Source organism: Cryptotermes secundus, unplaced genomic scaffold, assembly GCF_002891405.2.
Source record: "Cryptotermes secundus unplaced genomic scaffold, Csec_1.0 scaffold5, whole genome shotgun sequence".
In the NCBI taxonomy this organism is placed as follows: Eukaryota; Metazoa; Arthropoda; class Insecta; order Blattodea; family Kalotermitidae; genus Cryptotermes; species Cryptotermes secundus.
The window spans coordinates 1,274,122-1,294,524 of record NW_019724742.1 but is presented as its reverse complement, the minus strand read 5'-3'; the positions used below and the strand labels follow the sequence as shown (position 1 = coordinate 1,294,524).

The 20,403-nt window shown below is 42.3% G+C and overlaps 1 protein-coding gene across 1 annotated transcript in view; it reads right to left on the bottom strand.

Annotated features, from left to right (window-relative positions):
* LOC111862663 overlaps window positions 1-20,403 on the bottom strand; it is an 86,330-nt gene that overhangs the window by 47,335 nt on the left and 18,592 nt on the right. Inside the window, exon 2 of the mRNA XM_033750742.1 lies at window positions 969-1,125. Coding sequence (XP_033606633.1) covers window positions 969-1,125 — 157 coding nt within the window. The remainder of the gene's footprint in view (window positions 1-968; window positions 1,126-20,403) is intronic.

The window sequence follows — 20,403 nt, the reverse complement described above, 5'->3', positions numbered from 1 at the left end:
AGAGCCGGTCTCGCTGGCTGGGCGGGACTGATGGTAAGCACCAATACCGGTAGGATATAGAGGCTGGTAGAAATCATAGAGGGAAGCACAATGGACCACTACAGGTCTAAGTGCATGGGGAAACACACCCTCTCTAATAACTAACTAACTAACTAACTAACTAACTAACTAACTAAGCTGCTTCGATGCTTAATTAAGCACCATGTCACGAAGACATATTGGACTGAAGTATAGCCTGAAATCAAATATTCTTAGTCACAATATTCGAGAAAAATTTCTTATGTCGGCTAAATGCGAATAATTAAAAGAAATATTTTCAAATAACAATTCACCTGCATCTGCCTGAGCTCAGTTATCAGTTCCCTCTTTATGGCGGTCTTTTGTAAGACGTCATTAGACCTTCTCGTAAAGTTACAGCATTATTGATTTAGAATGATCAAGTCAAGGAGGAGGAGATAGGCATGGCATGTAGCACGAATAGTGGAGAAGAGTAATGCATAGAGGTTATTGGTAGGAAAGCCACATGGAAATAAACAACTGGGAAGACCAAGGCGTAGGTGGGTGGACAATATTAAAATGGATTTGAGAGAGAGAAATGATGGGATGGTATGGATTGGATTGATCTGGCTCATGATTGGGACCATTGGAGGGCTCTTGTGAACACGGTAATGAACCTTCGGATTCCTTAGAATGCTGGGAAATTCTTGAGTAGCTGCAGATTTGGCTTCTCAAGAAGGGCTCAGCTCCGTAAGTAAGTAAGTACAACATTATTGATGTCCTGAATCCTGAAGGCGGGTGGTGACGAAGGGTGGGGGGAACGGTCATTCGAACTGCCCACGCCGCTAGTAGATTATGAGTAGGGGAAGTTACCATCCACCTTCAGCACCCACACTTAAGTGAAATTCGCTCAGCATATTACATTGTAGATAACATTACTTTATTCACCGAAATATCTTAACTGTACCTACCGCTCGGAATTCGAACGGCGACACCCAAGTTGAGAGCTTGGAGCTTGGCGATGGCTACCTTCTGCAACATTCGACGCTCCAGTTCGCACAACGTCAGCAGACTGGCGTCGGCCAGGGTCACCTGACGTCCTGTCACGTTGGTCCACGTGCAATTACCCTAGCAACAAACAGAACACAGTTCAGTGCTTGTGCGCACTTCTTTACCTGTTGCACCCTGCTATGTGTCATTCAAAACAGTTTATTTCTCACAACAATTCAGGTAAAAGTAATAACAAAGGTTATTTGTATTAATGTTGATCACGACATGTTTCGGCCTCTCTCAGGTGCATTTCTGTGTACTTAGGTGCTGGTTTTCTGTTCAAATATGGATCTGTCTCAACGAGCGAATATAGAACAAGACGTGAACTGCACTACATATCATAAAGAAAACAACGTGACAACACATATCTCGACCTACACTCCGATATGGTATAAATAAGGAAGTAGCACGTACGGACGTGCAGTGCAAGAGAACATAACATCACGGCCTGGCCCCTAACTACATCCTACCCGCAGTACCTAAGAAGAACCAAGCCAGGAATAGCCAGTGCGCCGTTGAAGTGGTCAAATAGGCAGTCACAACCATCTTGAATTATTAATTCATAAATACGTAAATTGACAATTTAATACAAACCCATAAACATTAGGGTCTAATATTAAAATTCTTGTAACTTTAATCATAATTAATTTTAAATTAATTTTAATCTATTATTTTTTATTTTATTGCTAGTGGGATGGGACTAAATCCTTTGTACTGCGGCCACTTCTGGCCTATTGTACCAGCACCAGATGATAGGTGAGGGTGATCGTGGAGCAATTGGTGGAATGAAGATTGGTAGGGGAAACCGAAGTACTCGGAGAAAACCAGCCCCAGCGTCACTTTGTCCACCATAAATCCCACTTGACCAGACGCGGGATCGAACCCGGGCCGCTGCGATGGGAAACCAGCGACTAACCGCTTGAGCTATGACGCGGCCAATTTTAATCTAAATTCAATTTAATTTAATTTAATTTTATACCTATACAGATTAAAGCCGAAAAGTAAAGAAACCAGAGGTTCACTCCTAAGCAATAATCAGATAAACATTGTCAAATGTGAAGAAAAATATGGATCCATATGGAACAAATTTCAGCGCCTAAATACACAGAGGTACACCTGATGTCTCAATAGAGGTCAAAACATGTCGTCATTAAGCTTAATGTAAATAGCCGTTTTATTACTTATACCTGAATTGTTGTAGTGACGGTTTGGTAGTGTACACTTCTCGCGGATCAAAGTGAACGCTTCTAAGAACACGTAAGGAAGGGGGTTTACTTTTTCCCGCCCACCGTGTGTTTCGCCTCCGAAATTAGTGCAAGTATTTTGATGAATTTCGGTATTTGGTTCGTATACAAAACCTAGCTGGGAGAATATGCTCGCACTTTGGGTGAGTCCTGAGGAAGTCACTGCGGTGATTACATAAGGCAGTGGTAGGAAAAGACTTCCTGCTGAGAGTGGACAGCAGATTCCTCTGAAACAATCAGTAACTGCCTAACAGACTAAATGGTGTCACAACCAAGAACAGAGTGAGGGTAAAAAAGTAAACCTATCCCTGTATCAGGCTGTGGAGGCCCATAGGGTTTTGAGACGTCGAGACTCCCACATTTGCTAGACAATCGGCTCATAGATGGCGGTAAGGTTGTCAGCCCTAAGCGCCGGCAGCCCTTTGCCTCCAAGAATATTCCTGATACTCATTTCTGTTAGAGGCTGAGTCGACCCCAGGGCCATAGTGCAGCTGGAAGGAGTAAGCAAATTGAAAAAAAATCCACCTCGTCGGGACTCTAACCCGCGACATTCCGGCTTGTAGCATAGTGCCTCAATCAACTGCGCCACCGCATGTAAGAAATTATAAAATGCTTGAAACAATATTCTCCATCCCCAGCCCAAGTCACACACCACAGGTCCCAATGTATAACGACAAAATTTTGTGAACGAATATGGACATAGACTATCAACTTAAATACACGTAGATTTAATCCGTATGTATTATCTCTGAATACGCGCGTACATGTAGTAGTTACTTATTGTTCACTGGGACATGACGCCATGTAAAGCTCTTGTACCCTGGAAGTGGAGACAGCATTTTCTCCGAAACATCAGTACCTATCCACAAAATTACACGGCTGAACATCACAGAATGGTGTTCATAGTTACCGCCGTGAAAACCTCAAATCTCACAAAACAGATAGATAGACTAGGTGAGACTGGATTACAGCAGATTAAGGTATCTTAAGTTAAGGCATCTAGGAAAAGAAGGATAGATAGACAGAGACAGATAGATAGACAGACAGACAGATACTTGATAGATAGTTAGACAGACAGACAGACGAACTTACATGGATAGACAGAACGAGGCAGACGGAGTGGGCGGAAGGGACATTGCTGTAGGACTATTCTTCTAGTCGAGTTGGGTGCAATTGAACTCCGTAGCCTCTTGCCACAATTCCGCATGCTTGCAAGCTAAGAATAGCTGCGGCACAAACCCGACCCGGCGACTTCGCATCCGCCCCTTTTTATACTTACACAACCAGAGGTTCGGAAAGACGTGTTCCAGGCGTTTACATAGAGAGTTATAAGTTTAAAGTTCAAACAATCACAGCTATGGCTCCACTGAAGGCAGGAACAGTGAAACATGTGCCAAACGAGAACACAGGCCTGATCCTCGAGCTTGTTCCGTTTATATATTTGCTGTAGGAATGCTCCTTTAGTAAACTGATAGTCCGATTCTATAAAGATCCTACTATGCATGCGCTCGTCCACTTCCTGCGTGGCTCGTGTAATACGAATCTTAGCGCTTCGAAACCACTTGGCATGGAAGAGACATCCATCACCTAGTCTCATCACGAGAAGTTTACGAGGATTGAGTATGGCGACCTAGATAATCATGGGACTGAGCTGCTGCGGTGAATCTACTTGTCAGAGTAACGTTTTTAAAGAATTTTGACTATTTAGAACAACGCGGTGCTGGGCGTCGAACAGGTGTAAGAACAAAACGCTTCTGGTATATGCACAGGTTAGGTCAGGTATTACGTTCGTAGTCCTAGCTCTAAAGCATAGTGCTTGTTACATGTACGTCTGCTACAACGTTAAAAGAACTATTGGTTTCGCTCAAGACTGTAGACAATTCTTAGAATAGACAATGATTATATCCTAAAGAGCAGAAGCAAGGGAAACGAAATTTTGAAATACTATTCAGATGAACTACACATACAGCTGATCCGAACCCTATTGAGATCGAAATTACCATTGTAAAGTTGAAAGATATAAATCTCCAGGTAGTGAACAAATTCCCGCAGAAGTGATTTAAGCAGGAGGTGAAATATTACGTTCTAAGATACACACGCTAATTAATTTTATCTGGAATAAGGAAGAATTGCCTGATCAATGGAAGGAGTCTATTGTTGTACCAGTTCACAAGAAGGGTAATAAAATTGTCTATTAATTATCGAGGGATATCACTGCTATCAACTTCAAACAAAATTTTATCCAATGTTCCCTTCTGGAGGTTAAGCCCATATATCGATGAAATTATTGGGTATCATCAGTGTGGATTTCGACGAAACAGATCAACTACCGATCAGATCTTTTGCATTCGTCAGATATTGGGAGGGGGGGGAATGTGAGTACAATGAGACAGTACATCAACTATTCGTAATTTCAAGAAAGCCTATGATTCACTTAGGAGGGAAGTATTGTACAATATCCTGATAGAGTTCGGGATACCCATGAAACTAGTTAGGCTGATTAAAATGTATTTAAACGAAACGTATATTAAAGTCCGTATATGTAAACATGTATCTCAGAATTTTCCTATCCAGAATGGTCTAAAACTAGGAGATGCTTTATCCCCACTCATTTTCAACTTTGCTTTAGAATATGCCATTAGGAACGTCCAGGAAAACTAGGTGGGACTGAAATCAAATGGAACACATGAGCTGTGCGTCTATGTTAATGATGTGAATCTATTGGGTGATAATATAGATACCATAGAGAAAAGCACACAAACTTTGATTGACGCAAGTAAGGAGGTTAGTCTTTAGATAATCACAGAGAAAAGTAAGTATATGTTGCTGTCTCTTCACAAGAATGCAGGGCATAAAGATAGGAAACAGATGTTTTGAAAATGTGGCACAGTTCAGATATTTGGGAACGACGATGACAAATCAAAACCTGATTCAGGAGGAAAGTAAGAGGAGATCGAACTCGGGTAATGCTTGCTATCATTCAGTCCAGAACCTCTTGTCTTCTCGTCTGCTGTCTAAAAACATAAAAATGAGAACATACAAAATTATAATTTTACCGGTGGGTCTGTATGGGTGTGAAACATGGTCTCTGACATTAAAGGAGGAACATAGCTGAGGGTAGTTAGTATAGGATTCTGACGATGGTGCATAACACACAGAGATATTGGGTTTTCGGACTTTATCCATCGTCCTGGTTGTTAAGGTAACTAAGAAAAACACGACGTTTCGGAAACTAGATCTTTTTCCGTCCTCAGGTGAGGGAAAACACCTATTCTGTTGGGTCCTTTAGAAAGAGCTAGCCTCAATCACTGGACCTCACCTGAGGACCGAAACAGATCCAGTTTCCGAAACGTCGTGTTTTTCTTAGTTATCTTAAAAACCAGGACGATGGATAAAGTCCGAAAACCCAATATCTCTGTATAGCTGAGGGTGTTTGAGAACAGGGTGCAGAGGAGAATATTTGGACCGACGAGAGATGAAGTGACAGGAGGTTGGAGAAAACTGCATAATGAGGAGCTTCATAACTTGTACTCTTCTCCAAGTATAATTAGAATGATCAAGTCAAGGAGGATGAGATGGACAGGGCATGTAACACGAATGGTGGAGAAGAGGAATGCGTATAGTATATTGGTGGGAAAGCCAGAAGGAAAAAGATCACTGGGAAGAACAAGGTGTAGGTGTGTGGACATTATTAAAATGGATCTTAGAGAGATGGGATGGGATCGTATGAGTTGGATTGCTCTGGCTCAGGATAGGGAGCAGTGGAGGGCTTTAGTGAACACGCTAATAAACATTCGTGTTCCATAAAGTGCCGGGAAATTCTTGAATAGCTGCACAATTGGTGGCTACTCAAGAAGGGCTCAGCTCCATGAGTGACTGAGTATTCAGATGAACTTCATGTTTCAAGGGGTTAATGTAAGTTAAGCAAAACATTTTCGAATTATGTTCAGTTTCATCCTATTTTGAGGTTAAAATAAGCTATGATTAATGAAATATTTCTTTCCTTATTGGTGTTGATACTCATTTAATGAATATTACTGTTTAACGAAATATCAGCAACACAAATATCACACATATGCACATGGTTTGTACTGATGCTATTAATTGTACATTACAGTTGCTATGCGTTTTAAACAAAAGTTACAACAGTGAGACCCGCGCTTTGTAGGAACAGATATTTGAAAAGTACGGAGTTCTATTTGAATTACATGCAGAATTCCGCAGAGATTATTTCGAATGGCAGTGTTCAGAGCTAAATTCCTCCAGCAGGCACTCGATATAGAAGTTAATGGACACTCGTTGAAAAATTCTGGTGCATAAACATACAGACGGATAGAGTGAAGGACAGTAGGGCCAGCTCTCCCCATTTGGCGGGCATTCCTCGCACTCTATTCACGAAAACTGAAATGAAAATGATGACATTGGAAGCCATCCAAAATTTCTTATTCTTCTTAATTTCGTACCTGAAAAAACAAAATGACAGATTCATAAACTTGTTAGACTGAAGCGACACTACCGTCACTTAATGGAGGTTCCTGAAGTGATGTATCACAATATCACTCGGAGGAATTTGCGAGTCTTCTGTTGGTAACAACTTTATAGCATGTGAAACAACATGGCGGCCGTATTTCCATTTAGGTTTCTGTTCGACATCGATTACTGATGAACTACTGGAGACACGGGAATGAAATTCTGTAGGGAGACAGAGTATGAACATGCCTACAAACTACATACAAAGAATAACAGGGATGAAGAACGGAGAGAGGCCGATCACTAAAGATATGCCTCGACCAGTTCAAGTAACCCTGGGATTGGAATGGGTCAAAACGTCAATCCTCATAAGTGATGATGATAAACTAATGTGAATGTCGAAATTTCGAGATAGACTGGAGAAAAAGGAATATATATCTTGATTCCAGTGACCATTTCTCAGCCTCGAACTTCGAGAATTATCTCATAACTGCATTTGCCTTGCATGTCAGCGTCTACACAGTTATTTCGCCTACTCTTAAGAGTTACAAAAGTACTGGTCGTCATTAATTTCAGTGCTAAATTTACACATTCAATATCTGTATTTGGTTTCGGGCGTTTAGCATTTTCATGACAAAATTCTCACTATATCGTGCTATGGAAGCTGCAAGCGAGAAAGTGACAGAGTTTGAAGTATATTTGAACGCCAAGAAATGCAAACTACGGAGAGATTGCCTGAGGCACCATCAAAGTTAAGAAACAAAAGCGATAATTCACCGATTTAAATCGTTACATTCTGTGCTAAAGAAAGCCTCCTTCGCAATAAAAATGGCAGATAACGTCCAGAGGTAATAGTACGATGGGGAATAATTTGTGAAAGAGCATCAGGCGCCGCAGTTATGTTTCGTGCGTTAAGACTGCAGCGATTAAACATACAAAACTAACGAATGAGAAGCGGTGAGGAATTACAGTGTCTCCTCAGGCAAACATCTGAAGGTGAAAATAACGAAGAAAAGGAAATTATGCCAATTATATGCGAATGCGGCCGTTGTGCGGATCAGAAGACAGAAGAACAGTGCAGCACCTTATCCGTGAGGGCCACGAGGTGTGCCTTCATGGCCAGTGCACGTTCCCTCCGCAACCGATGCAAGATGCTGCAATGTTCAGCCGTGTAGCGGATCATAAGAAGGGAGATTCAATCCGCCTGTATTTATAACACTCACGTTGTCTTAGGGAGATTATGTCAGCTTGAATATATTTGTAACTGAAAATAACGTTAACAACGCCGTAATGGTCACGGTAGGGGCCGGTAAATGAGTAAGGCTGACAACCTTACCGCCATCTGTGAGCCGATTGTCTAGATAATGTGGGAGCCTCGACGTCTCACAACGCTTCCGAATCCATCCCAATTCATCATTCATCTACCACCTTACCATCCGACTCCCTTATATACGTGTATATATATTGTCAATAAGTAAACCGCGGTTATAGGAGTGACGAAGCATGAAGAAACGTCGTCCATTTGCACTGTCCACGAGACGTAGGTGCCAAATGTGTTGCCACAGAAGCAAGAGAAGAGAGTGACCGAGTTTGCAGACCACACGTGACTAGTACCGTCGCATAACACCGAATAAACAGCTATGCCTAAGGCGCACCTGCGTATGGACTCTCTTTGGCATAAATTTTTACATTCTCTCTAATAGTTTCCTAAGCTGTATTAACATCCACCTTAGTGTCTAAGTTTCCCAAAACTGCCGACCCACTTGAGATTTCAACACGATACTGCTCCTTACCCTCTACCTCGTTTAATTTTTCGAGACTGAACCTCTCCATATGAATTCTGTGCGTTGTTTGTTTACTCACTGCCAGTCTCTCCCTAACTTTAGTCACCACCCGGCAGTGGTCAGTATCATAATGTGCTGCCCTGAACGATCGGACATTAAGTATACTTGAATGTCATCTCCTATCTATCAAAATATGGCCAGTTTGGTTGTGCGTCTTCTCATCGGGAGATGTCCAAGTAAATTTATGTATGTTACGATGTGGGAACATTGTACTTTTGACAATAAGATTCTTGGATGTGGCAAAGTTTACTACTCTAACTCCATTATCATTACTAATTTTGTGTAAACTCTCATTCCCACTCGTTGGTTTGAAAATGTCTTCCCTCCCTACTTTGGCATTGAAATCTCCTAACAAAATATGTATGTGGTACTTAGGAAATCCCCTTATGACATTATCTCATAAATTGCCAAATTTCAGCTTCCTAAGACCTGCAACCAAAGTGCACGACACACGGCTATGCAGGCACAACAAGTAGTGAAGTTTTATTTGGGTTTTAGGCTTACAGTAAGTTAAAATCTGAACTTTGCAGCTACCGAAACCACGAGAACCTAATTGGCGGACTCGGTTCTCAGGGCCCTCCCATTTCTGTCGAGTAAGGCATTGCGAGCTGATCACAGTGGCCGCGCGGTCTAAAACATGAACTGTCTTCGCTCGCTCGAATGTGCGTTCGAATTCCACTAGAGGCATGGATGTCTGTGTGCGTTTATTCTGTTTGTGCTCTGTGAGCAGGTAGCGGCCATGCTACGGACTGATCACTAGTGCAAGGAGTACTTCCATCTGTGTAGAAAAGATTACGAAACTGAAGAAGAGGCTAGGGTCCAATAAAGGGCTCTTGAGCCATTGCTGAAAGAATGAATGCAGGTAGAAACGTCGAACGAGCCTGTCTGCAACACTGAAACACTTCCTTTCTTGGCAAGATCGTACAGCAATTCACGTTACACGATTCTGGCTTCTGAATGCGAAGTTTCGGGTTCAATCCAGAGTGATTACATGTGGGATTTTCGGTGAACGAAGTAACGATGAACCAGGTTTATTCCGAGCGCCTTCGAATTTCTCCCGCTAATCAACATTCCACCGTTGTTCCATGCCCATTTATCAGAGACCCGTGAAGCGCGTGAGAGCCCTGACCATGCAGCAAGTTACCATGTTTTCGGTCTTAAAATTTGGTGCTCCATCTCTGGTCCGACACTTTGCTGGTCACGTACAAAGTGAGTTGCCGCACTATTTTATAACCCTTTAATTTACAAGCACCATTTCGATGATTCCAAAATGATCGTGACAATAGTTTAAAATCGCTACAGGAAAATCTCTTACAGACGTAACAAAAATCACGGTCGGGTAGTTAGTACTCCTGTGAGGCATTCGAAAAATCCAGGTGTCTAATTTAGTCCGAGGAAAAATGTTCTGACTACTAGTTTCTCTGTCACTCCTAGGGAGTTGAAGGATCGACCCTTTCTACGTTCTTTCCAATTCACAGTCACCCTGCAATTGCATACTCCCTGCCCCTCTTCCCTGAGACTCTGGAGCGTTGCCAGATCTTCACTGCAACCTCCCTACGCAAAATCGAAATGAAACCTGAAGCAAAGCGGGCGCCAGACTGGTCTAACCCGGTGCTTCAACTGCCAGCATTTTGGTTCCGTGTGGGTTCACTACAGGCACCTCCGAGAAATATCTGATGTAGGGGTATCCACTACCACCGAGAGTGCCTGGATAAGTAGAGAGGACAGAGCAGAGGCTACAGTTGGTATGCCTGGGACAAGAAAGAATTACTGCGGAGGAAGCAGAACTCCAAGCCCCCAAGTACAGCCGGCCGCAGCCAAACTGGCCACGACAGGGAGGACGTATGCTGCTGCAGCAGTAGGCGCACCGGTCCCCAATCCGATGGCCTCTGCCAGCGACCTGATTGCCAAAACATGGGAGCGAGCGCCCGACACTCGAAATCACATCATTAGGCGACTACAGGCAACAGGGAACGAAGACAACCATCTCCGCGCTATAACCAAACTTGAGAGAAAGCAATACGTACGTGCAACACGGTTTGCATTCTCTACTTCTTAGAGAGGTGGAAATATGTGAGAAGAACGCAGGTGTCTTGCTGTACGTCAGAACAGCATGGGTTGGCTCAGGAAGCCTACAGTAATCCAGGCATTCCTGTTGCCATGGATTAGTGAGAGGAGAGTGGTAAGTGGCATACACTTGAAGGGGGAGGAGACGGATCCGCGATCTAGCCAATAGGAACAATGAAGAGAAAATCAAAGGACACATTGTCGGTAACCAGGGCCGTTGTCCCTGACTGGGTTCTGTCTCCTCTCGCCTTCCGATGGACCTGGCACACAACCCAGACTAAACATATTCTTATTTCTCAGGATATTCTGCTGCTAGTAACTGCCAAATGCGGCATCTTAGGAACAGACGGGTATACATCACAATACTGTCAAGTGCATTAGTGATTTCAGACGCGGGTTTGGCTCTGTGATTTGATTTATTGGATATTCACCGGGCAGAACTAAAATACGTTCAATCTTACTGTAACTATAACACTTCGTAACTACGAACAGTGATAACACTCCAAAGGTTATTGTAACTGCAACACATAAAATAAAGACTTCACTTCACCGGTCGCCGGAATTCCTTTCCATACAGGTTGTATACCTTTTTGTAAAACTTACTTTGCTCAAAAATATAAATACCATACCTGGTTATCCTGTGTCTGACGACGTTCTTCGTCAACAGTACTTCGGACATGCACTGCTGTGGTCCATATATTTGTCTATGCGCTGTGACTATATATATATGTTGAATTATGATAATGGTCTCTAACAATTTCACAGTTTACAGCGTATCCCGCTCATTTTAGTTGGGCAATGTTTGCCAGGTGTTTCTTTGAACGGGCCAGCAAAATATACAAAGATATTTATGGCTGATGGCCAACTTCTTCGATAGCTGATACGCAATCGAGGGCATGGTCTACTGTTATTCTCTCCTCCACAGCCATTATTTTTCAAGCCTCGGAAAAAGGTACCACGTTGTGAAGGCGTAGAGGGAAAGTGGATGCAAATCTCCACATATTCTTGTCATCCACAAGAGATGGTTGGGTGATAATATTCACAGTGCGGCAACTTATCTCCATGGAAAAGAACCTGTACCCACTGGTTTGCAGGAGGTTTAGACTACTAGCATATTGATGTTTCGGGGGCCCAGGCTCAGTTTGTGCCCCCTATGAAAATAATTTCTATACTCACACAAGGCCAAAACTACCAATACAAGAGGTGTTCACAGGTCAGTTATCATAATTTAAATTGCAAAAATATTTGTTCTTATTTTATATAAGCAGCGCCTACTTAGCAGTGCGTAGGCGATTAATTAATATTATTACACCCAAGATGTAGTTACAGATAGAAATGACAAAGACGCTTAAGTATTGCCAGTGAACAAGATTTTAACAGCGCTTAGCATAAACGCAACATATGCTTTCAGTAGAAAAAGGATATAAATTAATGATGAAATTTACGATTTTCAAGTTACTTAAAATAAAATGTGGTTAATGTGTGAAGCAATATTCTGTAACTTCAGAGGTCCCTATGATGAGCCCTTCTCTTGCAAATACTGCGCTCACCTCAACCATCCATTGTTACTCAATAGTGATACAAACTGAGGAGAAGCTAAACTTATAGCTCCATATTAAATTTAAAAAGAATTAAATAATAATGATTTCATTAATTACTCTTATTGTACACATAAGAAAAATAAATATTTTTAGACAAGGCAACAGGAATAAATACATGGAAACTCACCCGTGGAGCTGAGCACTTCTTATGAAGCCACCAATTCTGCAGCTAGTCAAGAATTTCCCAGCATTCTATGGAACCCGAAGGTTCATTACCGTGTTCACAAGAGCCCTCCATTGATCCCTATCATGAACCAGATTAATCAAATCCTTTCCATCCCATCCTATCCCTCTAAGATGAATTTTAATATTGCCCACCCACTTACGACTTGATCTTCCCAGTAGTCTCTTGCCTTCTAGTTTTTCCTCCAATATTGTATGCGCAGTCGTCATCTCGCAATTGGTGCTATATACCCTGCCACCTCATCCTCCTTGACTTGATCATTCTAATTATACTTGGAGAAGAGTACAAGTTATGAAGCTCCTCATTATGCAGTTTTCTCCAACCTCCTGTCACTTCATCCCTCTTCGGTCTAAATATTCTCCTCAACACCCTGTTCTCAAACACCCTCAGTCTATGTTCCATTCTAACCTGCTTAATTCGTCCTCGAATAAAAACAGAGGAAATAAGTAAGACAGATGTTCACTAAGTAGACTCCCTCTAGATCGTCACGTCTGTCTTAATCAAGCATTTGTTTTTCTGTAGGTAGGGGTAGGAGCACGGTAACATGAAAGAAATGGCAGAACTTCGGACGTCGCCGATTCTGCAAAGACCGAGAAATGGAAACGATCGTAGCGAATAGTTGCGATCTCTACCGCGACAGAATGTTTAAACTCCTTCCAAAGTAGGACGCATGCGTCAGGGTCCTCGGGGATTGTACTAAAATATAAAGATACTTCAGTTGAATAAATAGCAGCATTTATAGCTTTGTAATGACTTCTCATATAATTTTTATGACCCAGGGAAATATGCTTACTGGACAACTTTCGTGCGTCTTCCATTTCTGTACGCCTACCCGCCTTAAACTTCTGCAGAACTTTGTGCATATGCGCGGCGAATCTGATCTTCTCCATTCAAATTTCACGACCGAATGCCTTTTCCGAAATCTCTCCCAAATCCCCGGAAATTAAGAACAGGCACTGAAGCAAGATTATTTTATCATTATTGTAATGTCAGTTGGAGAGGCAACAGAAAACAGTCTCACTCGTTGTGTATACTACAATATTATTGTTTACAGGTTCAATACGTTCTCCTTATAAAGCTCGAACGCTAAATACAGGATAATAATGGCAATTTCGGTAGATACCCACGTAATGGGAGGGAAGCTGCGAATATATTGAATAAGCAGTGGCTGACAGACGACACGGGGTGGTCCTACAGCTTGGGAGTAGGGCTAACAACTCACAATAAAAAAAGCTTGTTACGAAAATGTTCAAAAAGCCTCGGACCTGGAGGGATTCTCTGGATAAACAACCTGGCCTAAAGAAAATGGATATGAGACTGAGGGTGTTTGACGACAGGGTGTTGAGGAGAATATTTAGACCGAAGAGGGATGAAGTGACAGGAGGTTGGAGAAAACTGCATAATGAGGAGCTTCATAACTTGTACTCTTCTCCAAGTATAATTTTAATGATCAAGTCAAGGAGGATGAGGTGGACAGGGCATATAGCACGAACGGGGGAGAAGAGGAATGCATATACGTGTAGGATATTGGTAGGAAAGCCAGAAGGAAAGAGACCACTGGGAAGACCAAGGCGTAGGTGTGTGGACAGTATTAAAATGGATTTCAGAGAGATAGAATGGGATGGTATGGATTGGATTGATCTGGCTCAGGATAGAGACCATTGGAGGGCTCTTGTGAACACGGTAATGAACCGTCGGGTTCCATAAAATGCTGGGAAATTCTTGAGTAGCTGCAGAATTCGCTCCTCCTCAAGAAGGGCTCAGCTCCATAAGTAAGTAGGTTAGACTATGCAATAGAGCCGTGAATGGTATGATGAATATTGAGAATTGAATTATACATGGCTTGGAAGAAAGCAGCAAGGTAGCTCAGTTGGTATAGTGAATGGCTACGGGCTGGACGACCGAGGGATCAGATTTAGAGTCCCGGTAGGGTCAAAAATGTTCTCTACGTCATGAAGACCGTCTCTGGGGTCCAATCAACCTCCTATTCAATTGGTACGGGGGGCTCTTTCCACGGTGGTAAAGCGGCCGGAGCGTATAGCTGACCACCCACTTTCAACTAATGCAGAAATAAAAAAATATGGATCTGTACATCCACTCCCCCACACGCCTTCATGGCGTAATGCTTAATTAGCTAAGCACAGTGACAATTTACCTTTAGATCGTGTTAATTTCTCAAACATAATTTCTGCAGCTGTCTTTAAATTTTCATAATAATAACTCTCAGTGTTTCAAGGATCATTAAAGGCTAGGCTAGAAATGAATGAAAAAGAAGACGACCTTATACAGTATTCGAAAACAGAAGGCTATGTTTTTGATGAGGTCAGAATTTTGAAATACTTAAATGTTTTCATAGCAGAGAAAAGTAAAATTACTGAAGAAACCTGGACGATAATTACTGGGAGCAATTGATGTTATAGTTTACATTTTATATTTAAGCCCATAACTATGAACAGATAAAAAAATAAAATGTGAAAACGATGTTAATACCAGCCGATGAAAGGATCCGAAGGATGTTTATGAATGGAAAGGGTAAGGTTATGCAAACTAAGTGGGAGAGGAAAAGTTTGAAGAAGGAACAACTAACTGAGCGAGGGATAGGGAGAATCAGGAAAGAAACCCCAAGGATTTAAATTTATTTTTCTTAAGTCTGTATAAATGTTGTCTAAATGACGTTCTGAGCTCAGAATTCTCACACTTGGGGCAGACTGATGTCGCCTTTAGCGAAGGACTTAGCAATGGAGCCTTCAGGATGCTTCAGGTGTCAAAGAACAAGTCTGGTTTCTTGTATGGCATATGTGATTTGGTCATATTTATGAGGTACACTTCTGACATTCAAGAAAATTTTGAACTTATGTCCAGTATTAAACTTAGATTTACTGTGACACTCTACTTACTGTATATTTAGGATATGAATGTTCTTATAGAAATGCTTCAGTCTTATAAATAAGCCGCAGGATTCCTAACATAACTGCCGGTCGTTTTAAAACAGAAACAAACAATTCAAAAACTGACGTAATCTTTGCAAGAGGAGTGTTCCTACATATAGCACACGAAAAACGACGCCTGAAACAAAAACAAGTGTCTTGTGAATGACATTTACAAGAACAGTGACTGTGGCCAATCAACGTTTTATAGAACAGTTGCCATCTTGTGTTTCATGCACATCAAACTGGACTATAAGACTATTTTTAAACATGAAGTAGTGTAAAACTAGCTATATATTCTTTGTCTAGCATTTCGCCGAGCTATTTCTGATTGTCTCCCTTCACTGAGAATACTTAGTGAAGAACTGCGCGTCTAGCTTTTAGCAAAACAGAAGAAAACTGGGTGGACAGAAGCTGATGATTTGTAAAGACGATATCAGCAAAAGAGATTATATAAGCGAGGAGGACAACAATTACAGTGATGAGATGGGTGAAGACGATTCATGCAGAAACGATACGATAAGCAAATACGATAAAACGAAAGGGATGCGAGAAAGGTAGTACATAAAAACTGAAGTGGAATGATAAGCGAAGGAAATGCACACAAAGGCGAAGGTGATACGGGAAAAAATACACATTATGTAAATACGATACAAAGAAATTAGAAAAGATAAGCGGAAATGACATAGAAAAAACTATATAAATGTAGATGAAAGGAAAACAGCGATACATTAAACTTCACTCAAGGGTATGTTCAAGGTTTCCTGTAATTTGTTCGAGAAAGCAGAGAATTTTGATGCGTCCTATTTTGGGCATGCCACCTTATCTAGTCTGTCTGCAGATGGCAGAACCGGCTTACTCCCTGATTTCTGGCCTATGAGTCTGCATTCGCTAATTACTGGCGAAACAACATAGGTACTTTCATGCAGTTTGGCGTGAAACCAGTTTCATGCAGAATATGGCAGAACGTGATGGTCACCTCAAGAAGAAATTCAAGAGAGAAAATGCGAGCATGTCTGCTGAAAGTCACAATTATGAAGCCAACAGAGACAGCCGTTGCTAAGGACCGGCTCCGCAAACACGTCCGTTGCTAGTCAATGACTAAGTAGCCGTCACGTGATCGCCGCAACAGACACGCACGCCACAGTGGAGTAACTGTTGGAAGAGGTGTTTTACGTGGGGTCCGTGCCGAGGCAATATAACGAGGTCTAGCTACCATTACGAGAGAGTCTTGAGACGGTCGTTAAAAGGAGCAAGTCTGCCTAAAAGAATTGGAACAGAAAAATGTTTAAAAAATCAACTCTGAGACTGAGCTGCCACACCTGGCAGACGGTTACGGTTACAGGAACGTCCTCAGTGGAAGCTCATCTTATGAAACTGTATGCCCTTTGGCGTGGGGGGCTTCTAACTATACGACGCATGCGCCATTCCTAAAAGCCAGTAAGATATTTGTGAGTGAACCGATTTCAGGCTGAACCTGAGGCAGCGGCTGTCCAGTTTACAGAAGGAACGTGTTATCGCATATATACATGAAGAACGTATATTTTGCAAATACCTAAAATTAGATAAAGCAAATATCAGAAATTCATAAATCCGTCATCAAACCACACGCGGGACGTACTGGCCACTCTCGAAATTGTCCGAAGGTCGTGTGTGGTCGGATCCGTGAAAGTATGCAATCAGCGTTTGGACCAGTTCCCACAGGACGAGTACTAACTGTCTTACGGGGGGGATGAATTTGAGTTACACGGCCACGGACTCCGAGACATTCCAACAAGTAAGACGAGAGTAAACAGAGCGATATATAGCACACATGAAGGCTCGTGTTATGGTTTTAACTTGACATGTTTCTTTACATGGACATGAAAGGTAAACCCCGTCTCAAAGGGGACAACGAAGACTGAGGGTGTCTGAGATAAGGCGCTAAGGAGAACATTCCCTCCTAAGATAGAGGAAATGACGCAAGACGGAAAGAAAAAATAAATTTCAAGAGCTTCACGGCTCATACTTTCACTTACAAATCATCAGGGTGATGAGATTTGCGGAGCATGCAGCACGCGTGGGGGCGATATTAAATCATACAAATATCTGGCCATAAAACCCGAAGCGAAGAGATCGTTTCTAGACACAGACGGGGATAATATTAAAAAGTATCTTAAAGGGATTGTGTTTAAGGATACTGCGACGTGACGGTTGAAAGCCAGAATAGTGGAATCAAAGCGAGACGTCAGTTGCTCAGCAACGTTCCTGTTATCGTTATAAAGGTTACAAGATGTAAACGTTTAGAAACGAAACGGTTGCTAGGAAATGAGTACATGGTTTCTGACACAACGCAGAAGAGCAGAATGGAACCCTTGGACATAATGTTATTTGCCAGGACCGCGTGACAGTAATAAAAGCAAGTGGATTCGTGAATTCGGGAGGATCCCGTGTGGAGGCGGGTCGAATACCTCCACCCTAGCCCTGCGAGTCGTAAGAGGCGACGAAAAGGGATATCTCGAATTTGAGGCAATAAAATATGGTCGAGAGTCCAACGGGACTTGGACCCGAGTAGGACTGCGTTGGCGAGGGCCAGCAGCAATTGTAAACAACAGACCCGTCAGAAAATGCACCCCACATCAACAAACCCACAACTGTCTGACGGTAATAGAAATCTGGTGGTAAGCTCCAGGTGGGTGCTTTTTCCAAAACAGACTGGCCGACTGACCGTCGGTCGTAAAGTAACTTTGGCTTGAAATTCTGGAGGCATTCTTGAGATAGACGTAGTTCAATGCAGTTCAAGGTGCGAGCAGGAATTCTTCGTTCGTCCCTCGACACCGTGAAAGAGAAGCTGCTTGTGGTCCAGCAAAGAATGGAGCAAGTAGAGGACAGTCATTGATTGTAAGCTGTCAGAATTGAGTGTAACCGTAAATCAATCCAATAAATTCAATCAACTAATTTAGAAGCCATTGTTATCAGTCACGCCAACACCCTTATACGTGCCAATACGAACTATGTTGAAATGATTCCTACTAGAATCGAAAAGAGGGCTTTTGTGGAAACTGCAATGAATCTGCAGGTTTCGTAAACTGGGAAACTTTACAAAGAACCTGCATCCCGTTTTTGGTAGTGCTGAGTAGCCTTGCTTCTGTTTCTGCAGGTTCCCAGATCGGAACTCTGCCCAAAGACCGCCTACCATGAGGAAATAAGACCTAAACATTTGTGCCGACGGTACATCAGCACAAATATTCTGTTTCCGGACATTATCTATCGACTTGTCTCTATCTAAAAACCGTCCTGTTTATTTTTCAAAACACAACGTTTCGGAGACTGGATTCTGTTTCCGGAGATAGGGACTAGCTCTATCAATTGTGCCCAACTGAGTAGGTTTTACCTAAAGACGGAGACACAATCCAGTCTCCGAAACGTAGTGTCTTGGAAAATAAACAGGATGATTTTTAGATAAAGGCAAGACGATGGATAATATCCAAAAACATAAAATTTGTAGCATGAGTAAGGTCATTATTTTTCCCATTCCTTTAGGCGAAAGTTTGTGACGTCCTTTAACGCAGACCGCAACCACATCCTCTCATAACTTTCCATTTCTGCGCTGTATGGTGCGTGTCGTGTATGAACGTTAGGCGAAGCGAGAGCCGCGGACCCTCTTTCTCTTATACTTCTGTAAACATAGTAAGGGGTACTGCGGTACAGAATGTGACCCCTTGTAGACTTTCAGGTGTTTGTTGACGTTTCGGGGGAACGTATTACCTCCATATTCAGGATTAAACTACGAAGATGCAGAAAGTTTATTCCTCCAAAACGTCGCAACACGTATGTAAATATACCAGAATACACGGCATCATATCCCAGAGGAACCGCGGTGACAGCCTCAAATGTAACGCAGTAATATAAGAATTGTCTGCCGTTTTACGCTCTTACGTCACAAGTCATGACACTATGCAGGTCTAGGTCCCACGCTTGTAAACTCTGATTGCAACCAGAATCGTATTGTTGACTAAAGTTGTCCAGAATGTGCGGCAGATGTTTATATGGGGGTTTACAAGCGCCGCAATCTCGAATTGCCTACAGTTTCAGAAAGTTCAAGTCCACAAGACAATCACTATGAAGAAGTTCAAGAACGAGATACAACAGCGGAAGGTAAATAAAGACAATAAGAACTTTGACAGAATCTGCAAGGGGGAAAAAAGGTAAAAGTAACAGGCCGTGGAGGCCCATGGGGTTGTGAGATGTTGAGGGTCCCACATTTTCTAGACAATCGGCTCACAGAAGGGGATAAAGTTGTCAGCCTTACACGCCGGTCGCCCTTTATCCCCAAGAATATTCCTTGAACTCATTTCTGTTAGAGGCTGAGTCGACCCCAGGGCCATAGTGCAGCTGGAAGGATTAGGTCAATTGAAAAAAATCCAGTGACCTCATCAGGACTTGAACCCGCGACCTTCCGGCTTGTAGAATAGTGCCTCAACCAACTACGCTACTACGCGCCCCGAAACTGAAAGGAAACTAAATTTAAATCCTACTATTATTAGGGATAAAATCCATTAGTTACTACAGACACTTGAAATCGGGAGATTGTGGTGACGGCCATTAATGAACTCGGGATAGAAAATTGATAAAATTTCAGGCTATAAGATGCAACCAAACCGGAAATACGACACAGAAGAAATTGATATTTTACTAAAACACTCCCCAAATAATAGAGAGAACTAGGTGAAACCTAAGAGCATTACAATTTGCTGACTTCTTCGCTTCTTTACTATTAACTTTCTAAATTTGTAAAACCCTGGCTCTATCCCAACTTGTACTGTCCCTTATCTTGCCCACTTTAAACTACTTTTTGGCCTATCTGATCCTCTTTGGGATTATATCTGTGTTCCTTGCGACGAATCCCAACACTCTGTCCGCTTCACCATCCACACTGGCAGAGGGTGCTGTGGACACTATATATCTCGTCCTCACCATCCCTGTGAGATCCGATATTTACAGGAAGGTTACAAACATTATGTATAGTATGGTCCTCTG